Raw genomic sequence first — 19,889 nt, forward strand, 5'->3', positions numbered from 1 at the left:
CATAGGTATTATTTCCCAATAATCTAGTCTTCTTAGGTTTTCCATTTTTCTAGGATATTCTTGTTCTTAGTGGCAATGAGCCCTTTGGGGACCCATATGTTCCTGAAAACTTTCCCATTAGAGGTTATTTGGGGACCTCTATGTTTGTAGGGTCTAAAACTATTTTTAACATAATTGGATCTTGAAGTTTGTCCCTTTCGATATTGATTTGATCCAACTGTGTTAAAATAAGCTTTGAGATCATCAAGTTGTTTTTAATGATCATTGTGAACTTTTGAAAGTAGGTTGTGCAAGTCTTGATTTTTTTTCAAACTCCTCAAGTTTGACTTGCATATTTTTTACCTTACTTTCAAGTTCATTGTTGGTCTTGGATAAGAGGTCATTTTCACTTTTCAATATTGGAATATTTTTCGTTTTCAATTGAGGACACTCAAACTTGATGTGTCCCCATTTTCTTGCACTCATAACAAATGATAGGGTATTTTCCTTAGATTCATTCTTGAAACCCTCTTTTCTTTGAAATCTGCTTCCTTTATTGGATTTCATGAATCTTCTAAATCTTTTAGCAAACATTGTCATTTCCTCATCTTCTTCTTCACTGGAATCACTCTCTTCCTTTATGGACTTGAGAGGAATTCTAACTTTCTTCTTCTCCACCTTCTTTGTTTCATCTTCTTTCTTCTTTTGAAGTCTCACCTCACGAGTGAGTAATGATCTGATGAGTTTATCAAGGGTGTACAACTCCAAGTCTTTGGCCTAATCTTTGTAGTTACTTTGCCTTCCTAAGATTTAGGCAAAGAAGCATTTTCCTTACCACTTCTTCATTGGGATAGACCTTCCCAACGTTCTTTAAGTAATTGATGATTGTAGTAAAGTGAGTCGATGTGGTTTTAATGTCTTCATCATATTTCATTTTGAAATTCTCATAACTAAGAGTGAGAATTCCAATCTTCGATTTCTTCACTTGAGTTGTACCCTCATGTGTGACTTCTAGCTTATCCATTATTTCTTTAGCATTTGAGCAAGAAGACACCCTATTATATTCATTGGGGCCTAATGCACAAAATATGATGTGCATTGCCTTGGCATTGAGTTGAACGAGTCTTTGCTCTTCATCGGTCCATTCTGACTTGACTTTCGATACCACAAGCTCTCATTGCATCTTGTAAGGAATGGATGCTCCATTGGTAAAGACATCGCACACTGAATATTTGGAAGCTTGAATAAATAACATCATTTTATTATTCCAATAAGAATAGTTGGCACCATTGAAATATGGAAGCTTTGAGATGGATTGAGACTCACCAAAAATTCTGGAAGTAGATGGAGTGGCCATTGAAGATGATATGATTGACATTTTCCTTGGATCTTCTCAAGAAGATGTTAAGCCTTCCAATGAGATTAGCTATGATGCCAATTGTCCAATCAATCAAGAGGATAAAATAGCCAAGAGGGGGTGAATTGAAAATAAAAGTTTTGGTGAAAGCTTTCTACACTAAAGAGTTTTCACAAATTCATTATTCTGTATCAACCTTTGAGAAAAATGTGTAACCTTACAACTCCCTCAAGAATTATACCTTAAATTCTTGATAACACTCTCTCAAAGAGAAAATTACAAATTTGCAAACTTAGGGAAAAAAACCTCACAAGGAAATTGTTTGCACAATTCAAGAACAAATAAAAACATTCAACAAACAAAACAAATGAGTACAAAAGTGTTCTTTGAAAGCAAAAAGAATATTCAAGAATGTTGACTTTGAATTTTGGCTCAATGTGATTGCTTTGGCTTTCTTTTTTATTTATTATCTTCACATATGACTTGCAATCTTGTTTTTATACCTCTTCATTCAATTCTCACCATTTGGGTTGTTATGGAAGTTAATAAAGTCGTTGGGATAAAAATTCCCACAATAAATGATGCCTAAAAGCCTTGAGTATCGATACTTGTATAAAGAGTATCGATACTGCCTGCAATAAATACACAAAATTTGATCGTTGGAAGAGGGGATTGTCGGTACTCTAATAAGAGTATCGATACTGGTATCGATACTTTCACAATATCGGTGCCATAAATGGTTATTGGAATTCGTTTTTATCAAAACCATAAAGGTCGTATCGGTACTCCCATCCCGAGTACGGTACTACATGAACAATATCGATATTGTTCTTGAAGTAGTTGTACTGCAATGTTTAAAATCGATTTTTGACTCGATTAAAATCTGAAACCCTTTGTAAAAATGTTTTAAAATTGTTCCAATATATGACTTTAATATTCAAAAATTAAATATAAACTCGAAAATCAAATCGAAAATAATCTTAATTTTTAAAAAGAAAATTCATTTTTGATACATCAAAATATAAAGCATGGTTCAACAGAATTATCAGATTATATTACAGAGATGATAATAATATTCTCACAAATATTTTCTAAAATAAAGTACATAATAGGGTGTTGCTTTGTTAAGCTTTTCACTATTAAAAGTTATAAAATATTATATGATTATATAATATTGCTTTTGTTGAGTCTCCGATTATAAAAATTTATAAAATGATGACCCCATTATAGTGCATATACTTTATCCAATGTTAAATACTCTACAATTTTTGTTATTCGAATCTAATACTCATTCCTTTAAATATTGTGATAACTCAATAAATACACCAACCCTATTTTCAAAAAATATTATATGTTTGAAGTCTTACATTAAGGCTTAAATACACCATTGTCCCGTGAACTATACCATTTTTATCGAGTTACCTCTAAAATATTTTTAAGATGCTTTGCCCCCTCAACTATAAATCATTAACTTGTTTGCTCCAAATTGTTAACACCATTAAAAAAATTACAGATCAATCAAAACACATCATGACACCTCTTAATTTTTATTTTATTTATCTAAATAAATAAAAATCAATAAAAATAAAATACTTAATATTCCTAAAATACCCTTCTTCCCCATCCACACCCACCGTCAAACCCTCCATTTCCCAGCAGCCATGATTGAAGTACCAAAGTGATTAGAGAATTCATCCATCAATTTCTGGGGAAAATCGACAACATTGTTAGTGAAAATGAAACAATAGCCAAAACTTCAAAATTTTCAAAACCCCACGTTGAAAACAGAAAATGCTTAAGATTTCTTCATCCAAAACAAGTGGAATAACGGGACAGAAAATGCTTTATATATTCATTCCCAAAATCCCACATTGAGAGGTTGAGACACACCAGTAATACAAGCACCAAAGCTTCAAAATTTTGAAATTGGTTTATGTCACGTTGATTTTGTGAATGAATATATAAAACAAGTGGAATGAATACCCAAGTGCTCATTGCTCATTGTTAGGGAAAATGAAACAATAGCCAAAGATTCGAAAAAAAATCAAAACCCCACTTCAATTGTTTCAAGGTAATGGTAACCATTAATGAGAAATCTCCAAATCTTAGGTGTCATGTTGCTCATACAAGCAAGAAAATCACTAGATATTGTTTCAATATTCGCTCTTTCCACTTGGCTAAAGAATTCGGCACCCGAGATATACAGCAATAAGTACTTGGAAAAGAGAGAGGAAAGGAGGGAGGGAGGAGCGATTCGACGGAGGAAGAAGCGATGGCTGAGTGGGAGGAGGAGCAGGCGACGGAGCAGTAAAGAGGGGCGTGGGAGGGATGTAAGGGGGAAGAGAAAGTGGGAGAAGCAAGAGGAACAACGGGAAGAGGAGAAGGAAAAAAGAGGTGTTTGTTTAGGGAAAATGGTGGTGTTACAGGTTGGGGTGTACAAAAATATCTGACCTGGTTGACTCGACTTGCCGACTCGTTGACCCGAACCTAGAAATCAGATAATTTTCTAAAAAGATTACTTGACCGGGTTTGGTACTCGGCCCGACATTTCCTGAATCGGGTCGGGTCACAAAATTGAGTTTTTTCAGGTACCCGATTAGTTTTTATATATATATAATATAATCCAATTACTAAACCATTAACATGATAATTTGTATAAATATTAATATTATTTGTAATTGGATTATAATTGGATTAAGTTTTGATAGTTTAGTAATTGAATTATGACTATCAAATATGATATTAATTTAACTGGACTATAATTGGATTAATTTTTTATAGTTTAGGTAATTAAAGTCTAGGTAATTAAATTATATAAATGGGTCGTGATTATAATTTAACATTATAATTGAATTAAGTTTCGATAGTTTAGTAATTGGATGTTAATGACTATCATAATTCATATTTACCCTAGTTAGCTATGAATTTTTATGTTTTATTTATATTATGGATTATTAGATTTTGTATTTCAAACTTTTAAATTTTATATTCGGATGTTGGAGTATGTAATTCGAAGTTTTGAACATTTAAATTTGTGTATATATTTTTTTAAAATTAATAATTTGAAAATAAAAAAAAAACCGGGTATCGGTTACCCGAATTACGAGTACCCGCAAAATCTAGGTACCCAATTACCAAGTACCCACAACATCTGGGTCGGGACAAGGGCCAACAAATCAACTACCCGAAGATCCGGGTACCCGAGATTTCGGGTACCTAAAAACCCGAGTGTAGACACCCGTTTTTTTTTCGGGTCTCGAAAATACATTATATTATTATATTATTATTATTATTATTACTATTAATAATTATTTTGTTTACATATTTTGCAGTCCAAATGTGGCCCAATTACAACACAAGCCCAACACTAATCCAACCCAACAGACCCAACCAAGCCTACAAGGACCAACCCGGCCCAACAACAGATACCCACCAGGATCAGACATGATACCAAGCCCACCCAGAAGCTGGCCCATCTGGAGCCCAACTGCAACCCGAAACCAAGATCCAACCTTACTCGAAAACCTAAACATATTAGGGTTTTCAACATATCAGTTCCAGCCGCTGCCAACAACAACAACTCTTCAACTCTCCAGCTGTCGCGTGCTTCCTAAGCCGATCAGAACCCATACCGAACAATGACAACCATCTATCAACCAAATCAAGAATCAATTCAAAGTTAGAAAAATTTTAAAAAATATATGGACAAATCTCAATGAAATCTCAAGAGGATCTAGGGTGTTGTCAATCCACCGAATCAATCACTCAGCATCTAACAATCAGATGAAAAAGAAAGAGAAAAGAGGAGATAAAAGAGGGAATCATTCGGGGAAACCAATTTTCAGGGAGGGGATTTTGGGGGGGGGGAATAGAGAGTTTGAAGAAAAGAGGAGAGAAAAGAAAGAGAAAACATAGAAAAAAGAATAAAAAAGAAAAAGAAAAAACAAGACAAAAACATAAAGAATGGGATATAAGGTCAGAGGCTTACCTCCTCGTCGAACACCGTGAGCACCAGGGGTCACCGGAGATTGAAAAATACGAGGAGTTCTTCATGGATCTATGCCCTTTGAGCCCTTTCTAGGCGAAACCAACCATGGATTCACGACCAGGGGAAAGAGCGCTCCAGTTTGTGCTATTTTCTCTCTTCTCCGACGTTGGCGAACGACGGTTGTCGTCGGTCAGGGACAGTCGACATGGCGGGGAGCTCGCCGATTTCTGAGATCTCTCTCTCTTCTCTCTCGTTCACGCAAATAGAGAAGAGGCAAATGAGGTAAATGGACTATTTTGGCCGTGGGTTTGGGATTATATACTAGGCACGAAACGGTGCCGTTTTGCACCCTTCTTCTCTCCGTGTTTTTCTGTTTAGGGTATAATAGATGTATAGGTCCCTACTACTTTGTAATTTCTTGATTTGGTCATTAAATGAAAAATGTTATTCTGTTTTAGGCATGTATCTTTTAATACTTACATTTAAGTCACCAATTAACTTATTATACCATTAATTGTGGTTTAATTATGGTTTGGTCCTTTATGTTTCTGCTTATTTCATTTCATTCCTTGGTATTATTTATGGGTTATTCTCATTTCTAGTTCATGTACTATTTAATATTCGTGATTTTGGCTCTGGTTTATTTGTAATTATTGTTTAGCCCTTCAAATTTCTATTTTTACTATTTTAGTCATTTAAATTTCCATTTTTTCTATTTTAGTCCTTTAAATTTCTATTTTTACTATTTTAGTCCTTTAAATTTCTATTTTTACTATTTTAGTCCTTTAAATTTATGTTTTTACTATTTTAGCCTCTCAAGTTTCTGATAGTTTTATTTTGGTCCCTTAAAATCATCAAATGTTATTTTTATGTTATTTGTGTTTAGATATGTGATTTTTTTATTTTACTTCGTTCTAGTCTTTCATGTATATGTATTTTGTATATAACGACTCTCGGTATTATTTTATATGCATTATTAGTTTTATGTGTTTTAAATATTTATTTTATAAATTTCAAATTGTATTTGTTTTCATTGTGTTCTTTATCTATAGATTTGTTTCGAATGGTTTCGAGAACAGTATTTGTAGAATAGGCGTGGAAAGTATCACTTGATCGAAGTGGTACAATTCGATATGACATTCGAACAAAATACGAACCTGAAATAAATCAATTTCATTCTGCTAATTATTAATTCATTTTATTTTAAGTCGAACAATGTAATAAATATTTATAATTAGCCATTTTATTTTATTTTATGTTGATATTCAAGTTATATTCGATTTGTTTTTTTAAAATCAATGTGGGGATAATATTATTTACGAATGAGAAATAGTTGAGATAGCTTTCCCGACAGAGGATTGTAAATCTCAAGATTTTTTATTGAGTTAAAGGATTTTCTTTAATTAGTTAATTCAAAGAAAATTAATTATATTTCAATAAAGGGAACATATTCTAAATCTCGATTCGATTCATCATTTATACTACTACGACAACGTGTAAGCGACACAATACTAATTTTGGACGTTGTGGGGTGTTTTTCATTCCCCACGCGTAACCGACTGCCGAATCCTTTAAATTGATTTTTTGGTAAACGCAGACCAATTTTTTTCTTATAAAAAGATTTTTCTTAAAATTATTTTAAAAGAAGTTTTTAGGTATTCAACTTACCTAACCCAAAGGTCGATGGCGACTCCTATCTATTTTCATCCAAATTAATCCAAAATCATTTTTTTCAAATAAAAGTCATAATTTTTTTTTAAATAATACTTAATTGTTTAATAAAAAATGGTTCAGGATTTGAACACCCCTAATTACAAGGAGAGATGGGGCACTTTTGATAATTTATCTATTTTATTTTTTATTTGATATTTATTTATTTAGATAAAAAAATAAAAATTAGAAGATGATATGGAATGTTTTGATTGGGTTGTGAATTTTACTTTAACGGTGTTAATGATTTGAAATAAACAGAGTAATAATTTATAGTTGAGAAGAAAAAATATCCCAAAAACTACTTTAAAGACAACTTGATAAATATTTAAACCTTAAATTAACACCTGTCGGTAATGTCTAGAAGAAAAACATAAAATTAATATCCCAAAATCTGATATTATTCCTCCGGCTCCGGCCCAATAGAAGTAGACAAATAACCATTGAATTGAACGCACAATTCTGTTTAGACAGTCAAGAGGCCGCAAAAGCTCAGAATACCGAAAACAAAATCTACCACCACACTCTCTCTCATAGCTCCTATCCTCGCCGTCAATGGTGTTTTTATCTCTAATTCTGCTCCCTTTCCTTCTCCTCCTCCTCTACTTCATAGTGCGTCCCCGCCCCATCAACATCCCAATCAATAACCGTCACGTCTTCATTACGGGTGGGTCAAGCGGCATCGGTCTAGCCTTAGCTCACCGAGCCGCCTCCAGGGAGCTCGAGTTTCACTCTTAGCTCGATCTCTTCGAAAACTCGAAGAAGCCAAGGATTCGATTCGTCTTTCCTCCGGTGTCGACGTTTCCATATTTTCTGCCGATGTTCGTGACTACGACGCCGTTCAGAAGGCTGTTAACGATGCGGGACCCATCGATGTCCTTGTAATTAACCAGGGGGTTTTTGTGCCTCGGGAACTTGAGAAGCAGGGATTGGATGAAGTCAAGTTTATGCTGGATGTGAATTTGATGGGGAGTTTTAATGTCATCAAAGCTGCTTTGCCGTTTATGAAGCAGAGGATGGACCGTTTGCCCGCTTCAATCGCTCTTATTTCTTCCCAAGCTGGTCAGGTGAGTATCTGAAATCATTGAATTACTACCAGTTTTATTTATTTATTTTTGCAACTTAGTTTATGTAAGGCATTAAACTTTAGTTATTTTGCAAATGATGAATGTAAAAATGATTTCCCTTGTTGCTTTCTAATTGAACTTCTTAATATGTATGTTTAGGTGGGAATTTATGGTTACACAGCATACTCGGCCAGTAAATTTGGGCTTCGGGGACTAGCAGAAGCATTGCAGCAAGAGGTTATTGTGGATAATATCCATGTATCTGTTGTATTCCCACCAGATACTGACACTCGTGGTTTTGAGCAAGGTTCGAGACCCTTTTCTTTGAACCTTCTACCTTCTTGTATGGCGTTACTTTTTGATAACCTAGATTTACTATTAAAATCCCAGTTGCATTTTTGTATAGTTGTGAATTCCACTTTATAATAATCAGGTTTTGAGTTTAGTTCTCGAGTGTGAAGAATTGATGGGATTGATGACTTCTGATAGTATACTGAACATGATGCTGGTTCAATCTGAACACGCATAGAGAAGTTTGAAGTTCTCTTAGATGGTAGTTATTGTTTGTATTTCTCCATTAATCCGATTCCAATGCAATCTTAAATGTTTGTTCTGCCATTAGGAAACATAAGCTGAATATAGATTTCAAATGGTAATCGTTGACAAATGAAAGTACCTCTGTTGTATTTCTTGATAATAAATTTGAGTATGAGCTGCCCTTTTGCAGAACAAGAAGTTAGACCAGAGCTCACAAAAATACTAGCGGGCTCCTCTGGTTCAATGAAAGCAGATAGTGTTGCCAAGAAAGCTTTAGATAGCATCCAATCTGGAAGTTTCATTGTCCCTTGTAACTTTGACGGGAACACGCTGGCTATAGCCACTGCTGGTTTATCTCCCCAAAGATCTTTCTTGATGGCATCCATTGAGGTGATTTTTGCTGGTGTATTACGTCTTGTAGGATTATTTTTCCAGTGGAACTGGTATCGGTGCATAGAACATTGGAATACAAAGGAAAAGTGTAAGTAAGTTTGCAAATAAAAGATTTGTCTATTTATACACCAGCGGTAAAGATATTTGTGCCGGTTTTATTGGAATTAGTTTTGTCTATTTAGTTCTTTCGAGTTGTTTTTCTCAGAATCTTATGTCGAATGGTCAAGAAGTTTATTTGGTTATCTTCAAATTAAGTCATCTATTTTCAAGTAGAAGTATTTAGATTGCCCCCCTTAGGAATCTTGGTTATTAGAATATCGTGTTAGATTCTTATCTGTCATTACTGAAGTTAAATTTTGACATTTCCAGTGCCTTCAATAATTAGGACATGTCCTGAAGAGGCTTTCTTCCTTATGTTTCATTATTAAAGCTTTTGTGTGGTAGTATTTTAAACTACAGCATCGTGTTTGAAGTTCAATATGGTAGATAGTTTTACTTTCACATGGAAATCTTTGCCAAAAAATAAAATGATAATTTTCCCCTTCTAAATCATGAGAACCAATAAACTAAGATCGATAGTGTCTTGTTACCTGCGGCGTATATAGTCACTTATATTTGGTAGGTACCATTGTTAATCAGAATATGAACTATAATTTCTCTAATTACCATGTTCATTTTATGGAGGAAATTTCTCTTTTAGAATTTAATGTTGAAGTTATGGCTATACGTCTTTGTTTCTTACTCTTTTACGTGCATGATTATCAGACCTATTGGGTTGAGCAGTTTTTAATTAGTCTCCCGGATCAATTGAGCTTAAATCGGATTTAAAATTAAGGGCCATTTTGGAGAGATTTTCATGAAATTAGCTAAATTGCAAAAATAGGGATTTATTTGAAAAGCAAGTAAATTTCCAAACTTTTGAGAGACAATTTTACCAATTTTTAAAATTGGAGGCAAATCTACTTGAGGTATTTTTCATACCTGACAGTTTATTTCCACAAGGAACTCATTTTCAGTTTTTAGTTTTCTCTCACATCTCTCATTTTCTCTCTAGAATTCGCGCACCCGAACTCATTTTATAAATCAATAAAGTTTGATGGAGGTTTTCGATAAAATTTTGTTAATAGAGGGGTCCAAGATGAGATCTCATACAAAAGGCTCTAGCCTCTAAGTGATTAACAAAGTTATTTTGAGGTGTTTACAATAAGGTTTCGTTAATTCAAATTAAAGGTTTCAGAGAAAGGAAGAAATCGACTACTAGACCAGTAAATCAGCTAGCTTAGAGAAGTAAATAGAGAGGATGGTGAAACTAGTGATGACAATTTAAAATCGATAAATTTTGATAAGATCCAACTTGATAGGGTTGGATATTTTTTTATAAAAAATTGAGTTCGAGTCAAGTTTTATGAAGGATTAGGTCAGATCGAGTTCGGTGAAGGGTATCAAACCTTCGACCTGACCCGACCCGTGGTAATAGAGTATTTTTTTTATATAAATTTATGGATAATTGTTATAATACCCTTTCTGTCTATAGTTTTTTTTTAATTAAGTCCTTAATTTATGTCGGGTTAGGTCGGATCGAATTAGGTTTATAGTCCAACAAATCGAGTTGGGGCGGGTTAGAATGCATAGTATATTTTTTTGGTTGGCTCGGGGTAAGATGAAAAGTATATATTTTTAGGTCGGTTTCGAGTGGAGACTATATATTTCTCGGGTCAAATCGGATCATCTAGAAATGAGAACCAATCCAACATGTTGCCATCTCTACGTGAAACAATGGGTTATCTGCTTCATTCGTGTTAAATCAATACTAATAGATATTTTCTGAAGTTTTTTCAAGAAACAAAAAAGATCGGATCAAATGCCAAAAGGGAAAAGGGCAAGACGGTTGTGGAATAAAGCGATCAGCATTGAATCAGAAGAGTAATCGATGGAACAATTTTCAAGTCTTTAAAAGATCAATTTCAAATCCTTACTAAAGTATAAAATTGTGTTTTAATCTTAAAATATTTTTGAAACAATTTTCATAAAGTATTTCGAACAAAAAAGAGCCAAATATCAATTTTTCAGAGTAGTGTACAGATAAACTATATAATGCATCGATGCACCCTTGAATAAATTGAATTTCGAATGCATTTTGTGTACCGATGCACAAGGCATGCATCGATGCACTCCTAAATAATTTGAACATCGAATGCATTTTATGTATCGATGCACAGACCATGCATCGATGCACTCCAGGCTTATTTGAAGCATCAAATGTATTTTATGCATCGATGCACCCCTAGTGTATCGATGCACTAAGTCTTCCAACGGTCGAAATATTTGAATTTTGCACATAGTGTACCGATGCACATTGCCTATGCATCGATGCACCATACGCTCCCAACTGTTTTATTAATTGTTTTCACACAATAACAGCTCTATTGACTCCACTAATGATCCCCCAACGTTCAGAAGTAAGCCAAGATGTATTTAAATAAGCTTATGAGCCATTGATCAACAACAATTATCAAGAATCAAAGAGAAAGCATCAAACCTCAAGTTTAAGTATTTTCAAGACTATTTAATTCAATATTAATTTTTGCTTTTAAGAACACTTATTGTACTCAATTGCATTATTCTTGAGTGTTCTTTCTTTGTTCTAGAATTGTGCAAACATCTTTCCATGTGAGGATTTTCTTGTAAGTTTGCAAAATTTGTATTGTTCTCTTTATGAGAGAGTGTTCTCAAGAATTTGGAGTATAATTCTTGAGGGATTTGTAAGGTTACTCTTTGTCCTCAAAAGAAAGACAAATTGGTAAATTTGTAGAAACTCCTTAGTGTGGATAGCTAAGGTAGTGGACATAGACTTTGGTTGAGAAAGTCGAACTACTCTAAATTGATGTGCAAATATTTTCAATTTTCTATAAAAGCTTCCACCGAAATTTTTATTACCAATTCACCCCCTCTTGGCCTATTCCGTCGATCGATTAACTCAAAAATTGGTATCAGAGCCTCACACATTTGAAGGTTTAATTTCCTCTTGAGTCGATTCGGGAAGAGTTACATCGATAATCAAGTCATTAATGGCCTCCACTTTAAACCACGACTTCGATCTTGACTCATTGTCCGTCAACAAGCTTCTTTTCTTAAATGGAGCTAATTATTCCTATTGGAAGAATAGAGTGATGTATTTCATTCAAGCAAGTGACATGGGAGCATGTAATATCATAGAAGATAGATACATCAAACCTTCCACTCATCTAAGATTGTGGAGTGAAGGAGAGTCAAGAATGTTCCAACTCAACTCCAAAGCTATCCATATTATTTTTTGTTCTCTTGGACCGAATGAATATGGGAGAGTATCATCTTGTACAACTGCCAAGGAAATATGGGATAAACTACAAGTCACTCATGAAGGCACAAACGAGGTAAAAGAATCCAAAATTAGTCTTCTAACTCATAGCTATGAAAATTTCAGGATGAAGCCAGATGAAGATATCAAAGCTATGACGAATAAATTTTCCATGATTGTCAATGGTCTCAAATCATTTGGAGAGTTCATTCAAAATGAGAAGATTGTGAGGAAGTTAGTTTACTCTCTTCCAAAATCTTGGCAATCAAATTAGATAGCGATCATCGAGGCTAAGAACTTAAAATCCTTAACTCTAGATGAGCTAATTGGTTCTTTCCTCACTCATGAAAATATGCTTCAAGATGAGGTAGACCTCGAAAAGACGAACGAGATAAAGAAAGAGACAAAAAAGAAGAAGAACGTGGGAGTTGCTCTCAAATCCACAAAAGATGAGAGTGATTTGGATGAAGATGACGATGACAAGGAAATGGAATTATTTGCCAAACGGTTCATAAAATTGATGAGGCCCAACCGAGGAAGAAAATTCAAATGCAATGAAGGGTTCAAAAATGAACCGAATGAGAAAGACCATATCATTTGATATGAGTACAAAAAGCCAGGGCATGTCAAATATGATTGCCCTCTATTGAAGAAAAATGGTCAATCAAAGAAGAAGAATAAGGCTCATGTGGCTATAAGGAGCGATGAAGAAGGTTCCGATGAAGAGGAACAAGAAGTGACAAACTTGTGCTTGATGTCCGTCAGGGAAAACTCTCAGGTAACCTCTAACTCATTTGATTCAGATGAATTATCTTATGATGAGTTATTAGAGGATTACAATGGGTTGGCTTCGATTATAAGACTCTATTTTCAAAATACAAAAATGTTGTTTCAAAATTGAAAATTGAAAATAGTCTTATGTCCAAGACCAACAATGAGCTTGAAAGTAAGATTAAAGAATTGTAAATCAAAATTAATGATTTTGAAAAGAAAAATATTGATTTGCATAACTTACTTTCAAAAGTTCATGATGATCATCAAAACAAAATTGATGATCTTAAAACCTCTTTTAATAAAGTTGGAACAAAAAGTTTTGAAAAATGTGAAAATTCAAAATCCAACTATATTAAAAAGAGCTTTAAAAATTACAATCATAGAGGTCCCTAAAGAACCTCAAATAAAAAAATCGTTAGAAGTATATGGGTTCCCAAAGAATTCATTACTATTAAAGATAAGGATATCCTACACAAATGGATACCCAAGGGGACTAGGATTTTGGAAACTAATGAATATGGACCTAAAAAAAAATTGGGTACCAAAAATCAAAAATTAATCTATGTTTGTAGGGAAATGAGCATTGCTACAAGGCACGAGAAACAAATCCAAACTCATGGTACCTTGATAGTGGATGCTCAAGACACATGACCGGAGACAAGAGCCGGTTCATAGAGCTTAACGCTAAAAATGGAGGAGAGGTAACTTTTGGAGATAATTCAAAAGGTCACGTTGAAGGTATAGGCACTATAGGTAATACCTCTTCCATACAAATTAAGAATGTTTTATATGTGAATGGATTAAAGCATAATCTATTGAGTAGAAGTCAATTATGCGATAAGGGATTCAATGTCATGTTTGAAATTAATGGTTGTAAAGTTATTGACATTGCATCTAATCAGGTTATGCTTGTTGGTCATAGAATAGGAAACATATACATGGTGCATTTAGATTCTATTGATATGAATAATTTATGCCTAGTTGCTAAGGATGAGCATGACAGTTGGTTATGGCATAAGAGACTATGACATGCTAGTGTGAGTGTTTTGCAATGGTTCATTCAAGGAGATTTGGTTCGAGGGTTGTCTAAACTAAAATTTGATAATGATAAAATATGTGATGCTTGTGCTAAAGGAAAACAAAAGTGAATTTCTTTTAAATCCATTAATGGCGTATCCACTAGTAAAGTATTACAATTTTCCATATAGATCTTTTTGGGCCATCTAAGACTACTAGCTTGGGTGGAAAACAATATGCATTTGTCTTGGTAGATGACTATTCTAGATATACTTGGGTTCTATTTTTAAGTACTAAAGATGAAGTATTATAAAAATTCATCACGTTTTCAAAAGTAATCCAAAACAAAAAAGGTTACTCTATAACTAGTGTTAGGAGTGATCATGGAACTGAATTTGAAAATCTTGGATTTACTGAATTTTGTAATTCTAATGGTATTAGTCATAATTTTTTAGCACCTAGAACCCCTCAACAAAATGGAGTTGTTGAGATGAAAAATCGAACTTTTGAAGAAATGGCTAGAACCATGCTTTGTGAAAACAATTTGCCAAAATATTTTTGGGCAGAAGCCACAAATACCGCTTGTTATATTATTAATCGAGTAATGATTAGGCCTATTTTGGAATAAACTCCATATGAACTTTTCAAAAATAAAAAGCCTAACATTAGCTATTTTCATCCTTTTGGATTTAAATGTTTTGTTTTAAACAACGATAAAGAAAATCTTGGCAAATTTGATGCTAAAAGTGATGAAGGAATTTTTCTGGGTTATTCCTTAAATTCTAAAGCTTATCGAGTATTTAATAAAAGAAATTTATTTGTAGAAGAGTCTATACAAGTTGTTTTCGATGTTAATTCCCTTCCGATGAAGGATTCTTGTGTGAATGATGATGTAGGTATTATAAACACAAATGTCATTAGATATGACGTTGGAGAATCATCATCAAAGGAAGAAACGAAAGATGAGGAAACTCCAGATCCTCTCAAGAATCCAATCATTGAAGAAAGAGAAGTCTCTTACACAAGAGAGTACAACTATGTCAAGGATGGTGAGATAATATGTGATCCATCAAAAGGGGTAACAACTCGATCTTCTCTTAGAAATATATGTAATTATATTGTATTTATTTCATGCATAGAGCCTAAGAATATTAAAGAAACATTAAATGATGAACATTGGATTATGGCTATGAAAGAAGAACTAAAACAATTTGAGAGAAGTAGAGTATGGACATTAGTTGAAAGGCCTAATAATAAATCTGTTGTAAGTACTAGATGGTGCTTGATGAAAGTGGTAATATAGTGAGAAACAAGGCTATACTTGTTGCTCAAAGGTATACTCAAGAAGAAGACATAGACTATGATGAAACATACGCTCCCGTAGCTAGGATGGAAGCAATTAGAATGTTATTAGCATTTGCATGTTTCAATGAATTTAAATTATATCAAATGGATGTTAAAAGTGCATTTTTAAATGGTTTTATAAAAGAAGAAGTGTATGTGGAACAACCTCCCGGTTTTGAAGATTCAAAATTTCCAGATCATGTTTTTAAATTAACAAAAACGCTTTATGGTTTAAAACAAGCTCCTAGAGCTTGGTATGAAAGATTGTCAATTTTTTAATTGAAAAAGGTTTTTCAAAAGGGGAGGTTGACACTACATTGTTTTTAAAGCATAAAGGTAAAGATTTATTAGTAGTTCAAATTTATGTTGATGATATAATATTTGGTTCTACTAATGATGTTCTTTGCCAAGAATTTTCTAAGCTAATGTAGAGTGAATTCGAGATGAGCATGATGGGTGAGCTCTCATTTTTCTTGGGACTCCAAATCAAGCAAAGAAAAGATGGTATCTTCATCAATCAAGCTATGTATATCAAGGATATGCTCAAGAAGTTTGGACTGGAAAATGGGAAACCTCATGCCACTCCAATGAGCTCATCAACAAAGTTTGACAAAGATGAATGAGGTAAATATGTCGATTTTAAATTGTATAGGTCAATGATTGGCTCTTTGCTTTATCTAACTGCAAGTATACAGTACATTATGTTTAGTGTTTGCTTATGTTCTAGATTTCAATCATGCCCTAAGGAATCACATTTTCTAGCCATCAAGAGGATCTTTAGATACCTTAAGGACACTCCTAGTTTTGGACTTTGGTATCCTAGAGACTTGAATTTTATGCCTTCTCTGATGTGGGTTATGGAGGATGCAAAATAGATAGGAAAAACACCTCCGGTACTTGCCAATTCCTAGGAAATATACTGATTTCATGGTTTTAAAAGAAACAAAATTGTGTTGCATTATCTACCACTGAAGCAGAATACATTTTAGCCAGTAGTTGTTGTGCACAAGTTTTATGGATGAAACAACAACTTTTAGATTATGGAATTGAAGTAGCTATCATACCTATCAAGTGTGACAATATTAGTGCTATTTGTCTCACTAAAAATCCCATCCAACACTTTAGAACTAAGCATATTGAAATTAGACATCATTTCATTAGAGATCATGTCGCTAAAGAAGATATAGTTATAGAATATGTTGATACTTTGCATCAATTAGCAGATATTTTTACAAAACCTTTAGTTAAAGAAAGATTTTAGACACTTAGGAGATAATTAGGTTTAATAGATCTATTTTCACTTAGTGTTTAAAATAAGAGAAAATAACCTCAGTGACCAAAAATGCCTTATAATATACGATTTTAACCAAATTTTTTTGGATTTGCCAAAATGACCAACTAAATCGCAATACGATCGACTATTGCAATGCGAACTTCGACTATCGCAATGCAAATATATAAATCGCAATGCGATAGTAATGCGAACTTCGACTATCGCAATGCGAACTTCGACTATCGCAATGCGATAGTCGACTATCGCAATGCGAACTTGGACTACGCGAACTTCGACTATCGCATTGCGATTTACATATTCGCATTGCGATAGTCGACTATCACATTGTGATTTACATATTCGCATTGCGATAGTCCAACTTCGCATTGCGATAGTCAAAGTTCGCTTTGCGATTTATTCCAAATTCGTTGCGATAGTCCAAAATCGCGCGATAGTCGAAGTTCGCGTTGCGATTTATTCCAAATTCGTTGCGATAGTCCAAAATCGCAACGACTGGTGGTATTGCATTTGTTTCTTAATAATTTTCTCTAAAAAGATAGTATTCACGCGGACGTGTCGAAGACACATATTACCACGACCACGACCACGACCCGACCCGACCCGAGACGAGACGAGACGAGACGGCGGCGGCGGCGGCGCGCGAGAGTCCCCCTTGTTCTATATCACTCAACAAGGAAGTGGGAAAGCCAAGCCTTAAATACCATTCCCAATAGTGTTTCCAATACTATGTGGGATTGAGCATTACCAACACTTGTTCCCAATACTATGTGGGATTGAGCCTTAAATAGTGATATTATTTTTGAATGTTTTGCTTAAAATTGCAATAATCGCGATTGATTGTAGATTGACTTTTAATTATGACATATTTAATCGTATAATACTAATGCAATTGGTTGCTGATTCAGTTGTTTTAAGGTGCATGATTGTTAATTGTTTCCTGAATAATCACATTGTATTGGAAACAAGTGTTGGTAATGCTCAATCCCACATAGTATTGGAAACACTATTGGGAATGGTATTTAAGGCTTGGCTTTCCCACTTCCTTTTTGAGTGATAGAGAACAAGGGGGATTCTCGCGCGCCGCCGCCGCCGCCGTCTGTCTAGTCTCGGGTCGGGTCGTGGTCGTGGTCGTGGTCGTGGTAATACGTTTCTTCGACATGTCCGCGCGAATACTATCTTTTTAGAGAAAATTCTTAAGAAACAAATGCAATACCACCAATCGTTGCGATTTTGGACTATCGCAACGAATTTGGAATAAATCGCAATGCGAACTTGGACTATCGCAATGCGAATATGTAAATCGCAACGCGAACTTCGACTATCGCATTGCGATTTACATATTCGCATTGCGATAGTCCAAGTTCGAATTGCGATAGTCGAAGTTCGCGTTGCGAATCTGGAAACTGATTTGCGATACCGGAGATCGCGTTGCGAATTATCGATCGCATTGCGATTTAGTTGGTCATTTTGGAAAATCCAAAAAAAGTTGGTTAAAATTGTATATTATAAAGCATTTTTGGTCAATGAGTACTTTTAATTAGAAATGAAAAATACTTATAGAAATAATATTTTTTTATTGCATTCTCTGTTATTAGTTAAGGGGAGTTTATGATTCTTAGTAAAAATTAAATACATGTTCAAATGAAAATTTGATTGATTAATCATAGTTAATTTTCAATCTATGAGTTGTCAATACCACTACAGCTAAATAATTTAGCATTTTGAATGCTTAAAATGGATTTTTTGATATTTTAGTGCATAATGCATCGATACACTAGACATTGCATCGATGCATCCTTTGAATATGCATCGATACACCTTGAAGGTGCACCGATGCACTCTTGAATGTACATTGATGCACTCTGCTGTGCATCGATACACTCTTCGGGTTTTGGGTATTAAATCCCTATTTCTTCTTCATTCTCTAAAAACCTCTCAAAGCCCTCTTTGCCTCCGTTCATCCCTCTCTCACCCTACTCTTAATTTTTTTCTCAAAAGCTTCATTTCAAGTCAGAAATTACTTGCTTCTTATCTCCCAATCCTGCTACTATCATTAAATCGTGCAAAATATCATCACATTCTTACTCAAATCCAAATTTCAAGGTAATATTTTCTAAAACCCATGTTTTATTAATTTTTGAACTTAGGATTAGTTTTGATTAGTTCTAGGTTAAACAAATTATCGGGCATTGATTGTTTAGTGTTTAGAAACTAGATTTTACAACCAATTTCGTCAAAAACACTAAATTTATCAAAATTATATTTGAAATTTAAAACAAAATTCTAAAATTATTGTTTTAATTGATGTTTCCGATTCACTTATGTTATTTTCATGGAAACTATACATATTATGATCTTCAAACATTATTTTCAAAATAGTTTTCCAAACTTTGCCCATTAGGATTTGGTTTAGAGAACCTTGACTATTGCGGACTCAATTGAGTTTTGGGATTGATTTTATTGCATCATGTGTTTTAAATTTGTAGGTTACCTATCTCATTCTGATTCTTGAACAATTTCTAATCCTAAACGACCTAGGACATCGTCTAGTCGCTCAAGTCAAAACCAACCTCCTATCCCTCCTCCACCACAAAATCCAAACCCAAATGAACCCGAATTAACCATTCTTAATTATTGCTTCAACCAACCTGGTCATCGTCTAGATGAATTATATGATAGGTTCGTTAGTTATTTTCAATCTTACAAAATCTGAGAGGAACATATTCCTTCCATTCAAGCAATGGAGGATATTAAATTCAAATATCTTCCTGTCCTTCGTTCTTGGAAGTTTGATAAATTGTGCCAAATTAATCCCATTGTCTATCAACAATTAGTTTGTATTTTCTACTCCAATGCGGTTTGTGTCCAAAATGCAAGTAAAACTAAAACCATAGGCATACGATCCTATCTCTTAGGAGAAGTCATTTTTATCAATTCGGAAACTATCGCTAATGCTTTTGGTTTAGACAATAGATAATGAAAGAGACATTGTGGCCACGCCATATAAGTCTAAGGATAGTGTTAGTACCTTACAAACACATCATGACCGATTTCTTCATTTAATGATCTCTTGGTGGTTTAGACCATCCGGA

At 34.0% G+C, this 19,889-nt stretch overlaps 1 protein-coding gene across 1 annotated transcript; it reads left to right on the plus strand.

Annotated features, from left to right (window-relative positions):
- Window positions 1-7,568: 7,568 nt before the first annotated feature.
- LOC120205794 (3-dehydrosphinganine reductase TSC10A-like) lies at window positions 7,569-9,625 on the plus strand. The gene is given in 4 exon segments (XM_039205597.1): window positions 7,569-7,746; window positions 7,749-8,101; window positions 8,261-8,408; window positions 8,829-9,625. Coding segments are annotated over 4 exon segments (957 nt in total). The 5' UTR covers window positions 7,569-7,589; the 3' UTR covers window positions 9,128-9,625.
- The last annotated feature ends 10,264 nt before the right edge of the window (window positions 9,626-19,889 follow it).

Source organism: Hibiscus syriacus, unplaced genomic scaffold, assembly GCF_006381635.1.
Source record: "Hibiscus syriacus cultivar Baekdansim isolate YM2019G1 unplaced genomic scaffold, ASM638163v2 tig00013040_pilon, whole genome shotgun sequence".
In the NCBI taxonomy this organism is placed as follows: Eukaryota; Viridiplantae; Streptophyta; class Magnoliopsida; order Malvales; family Malvaceae; genus Hibiscus; species Hibiscus syriacus.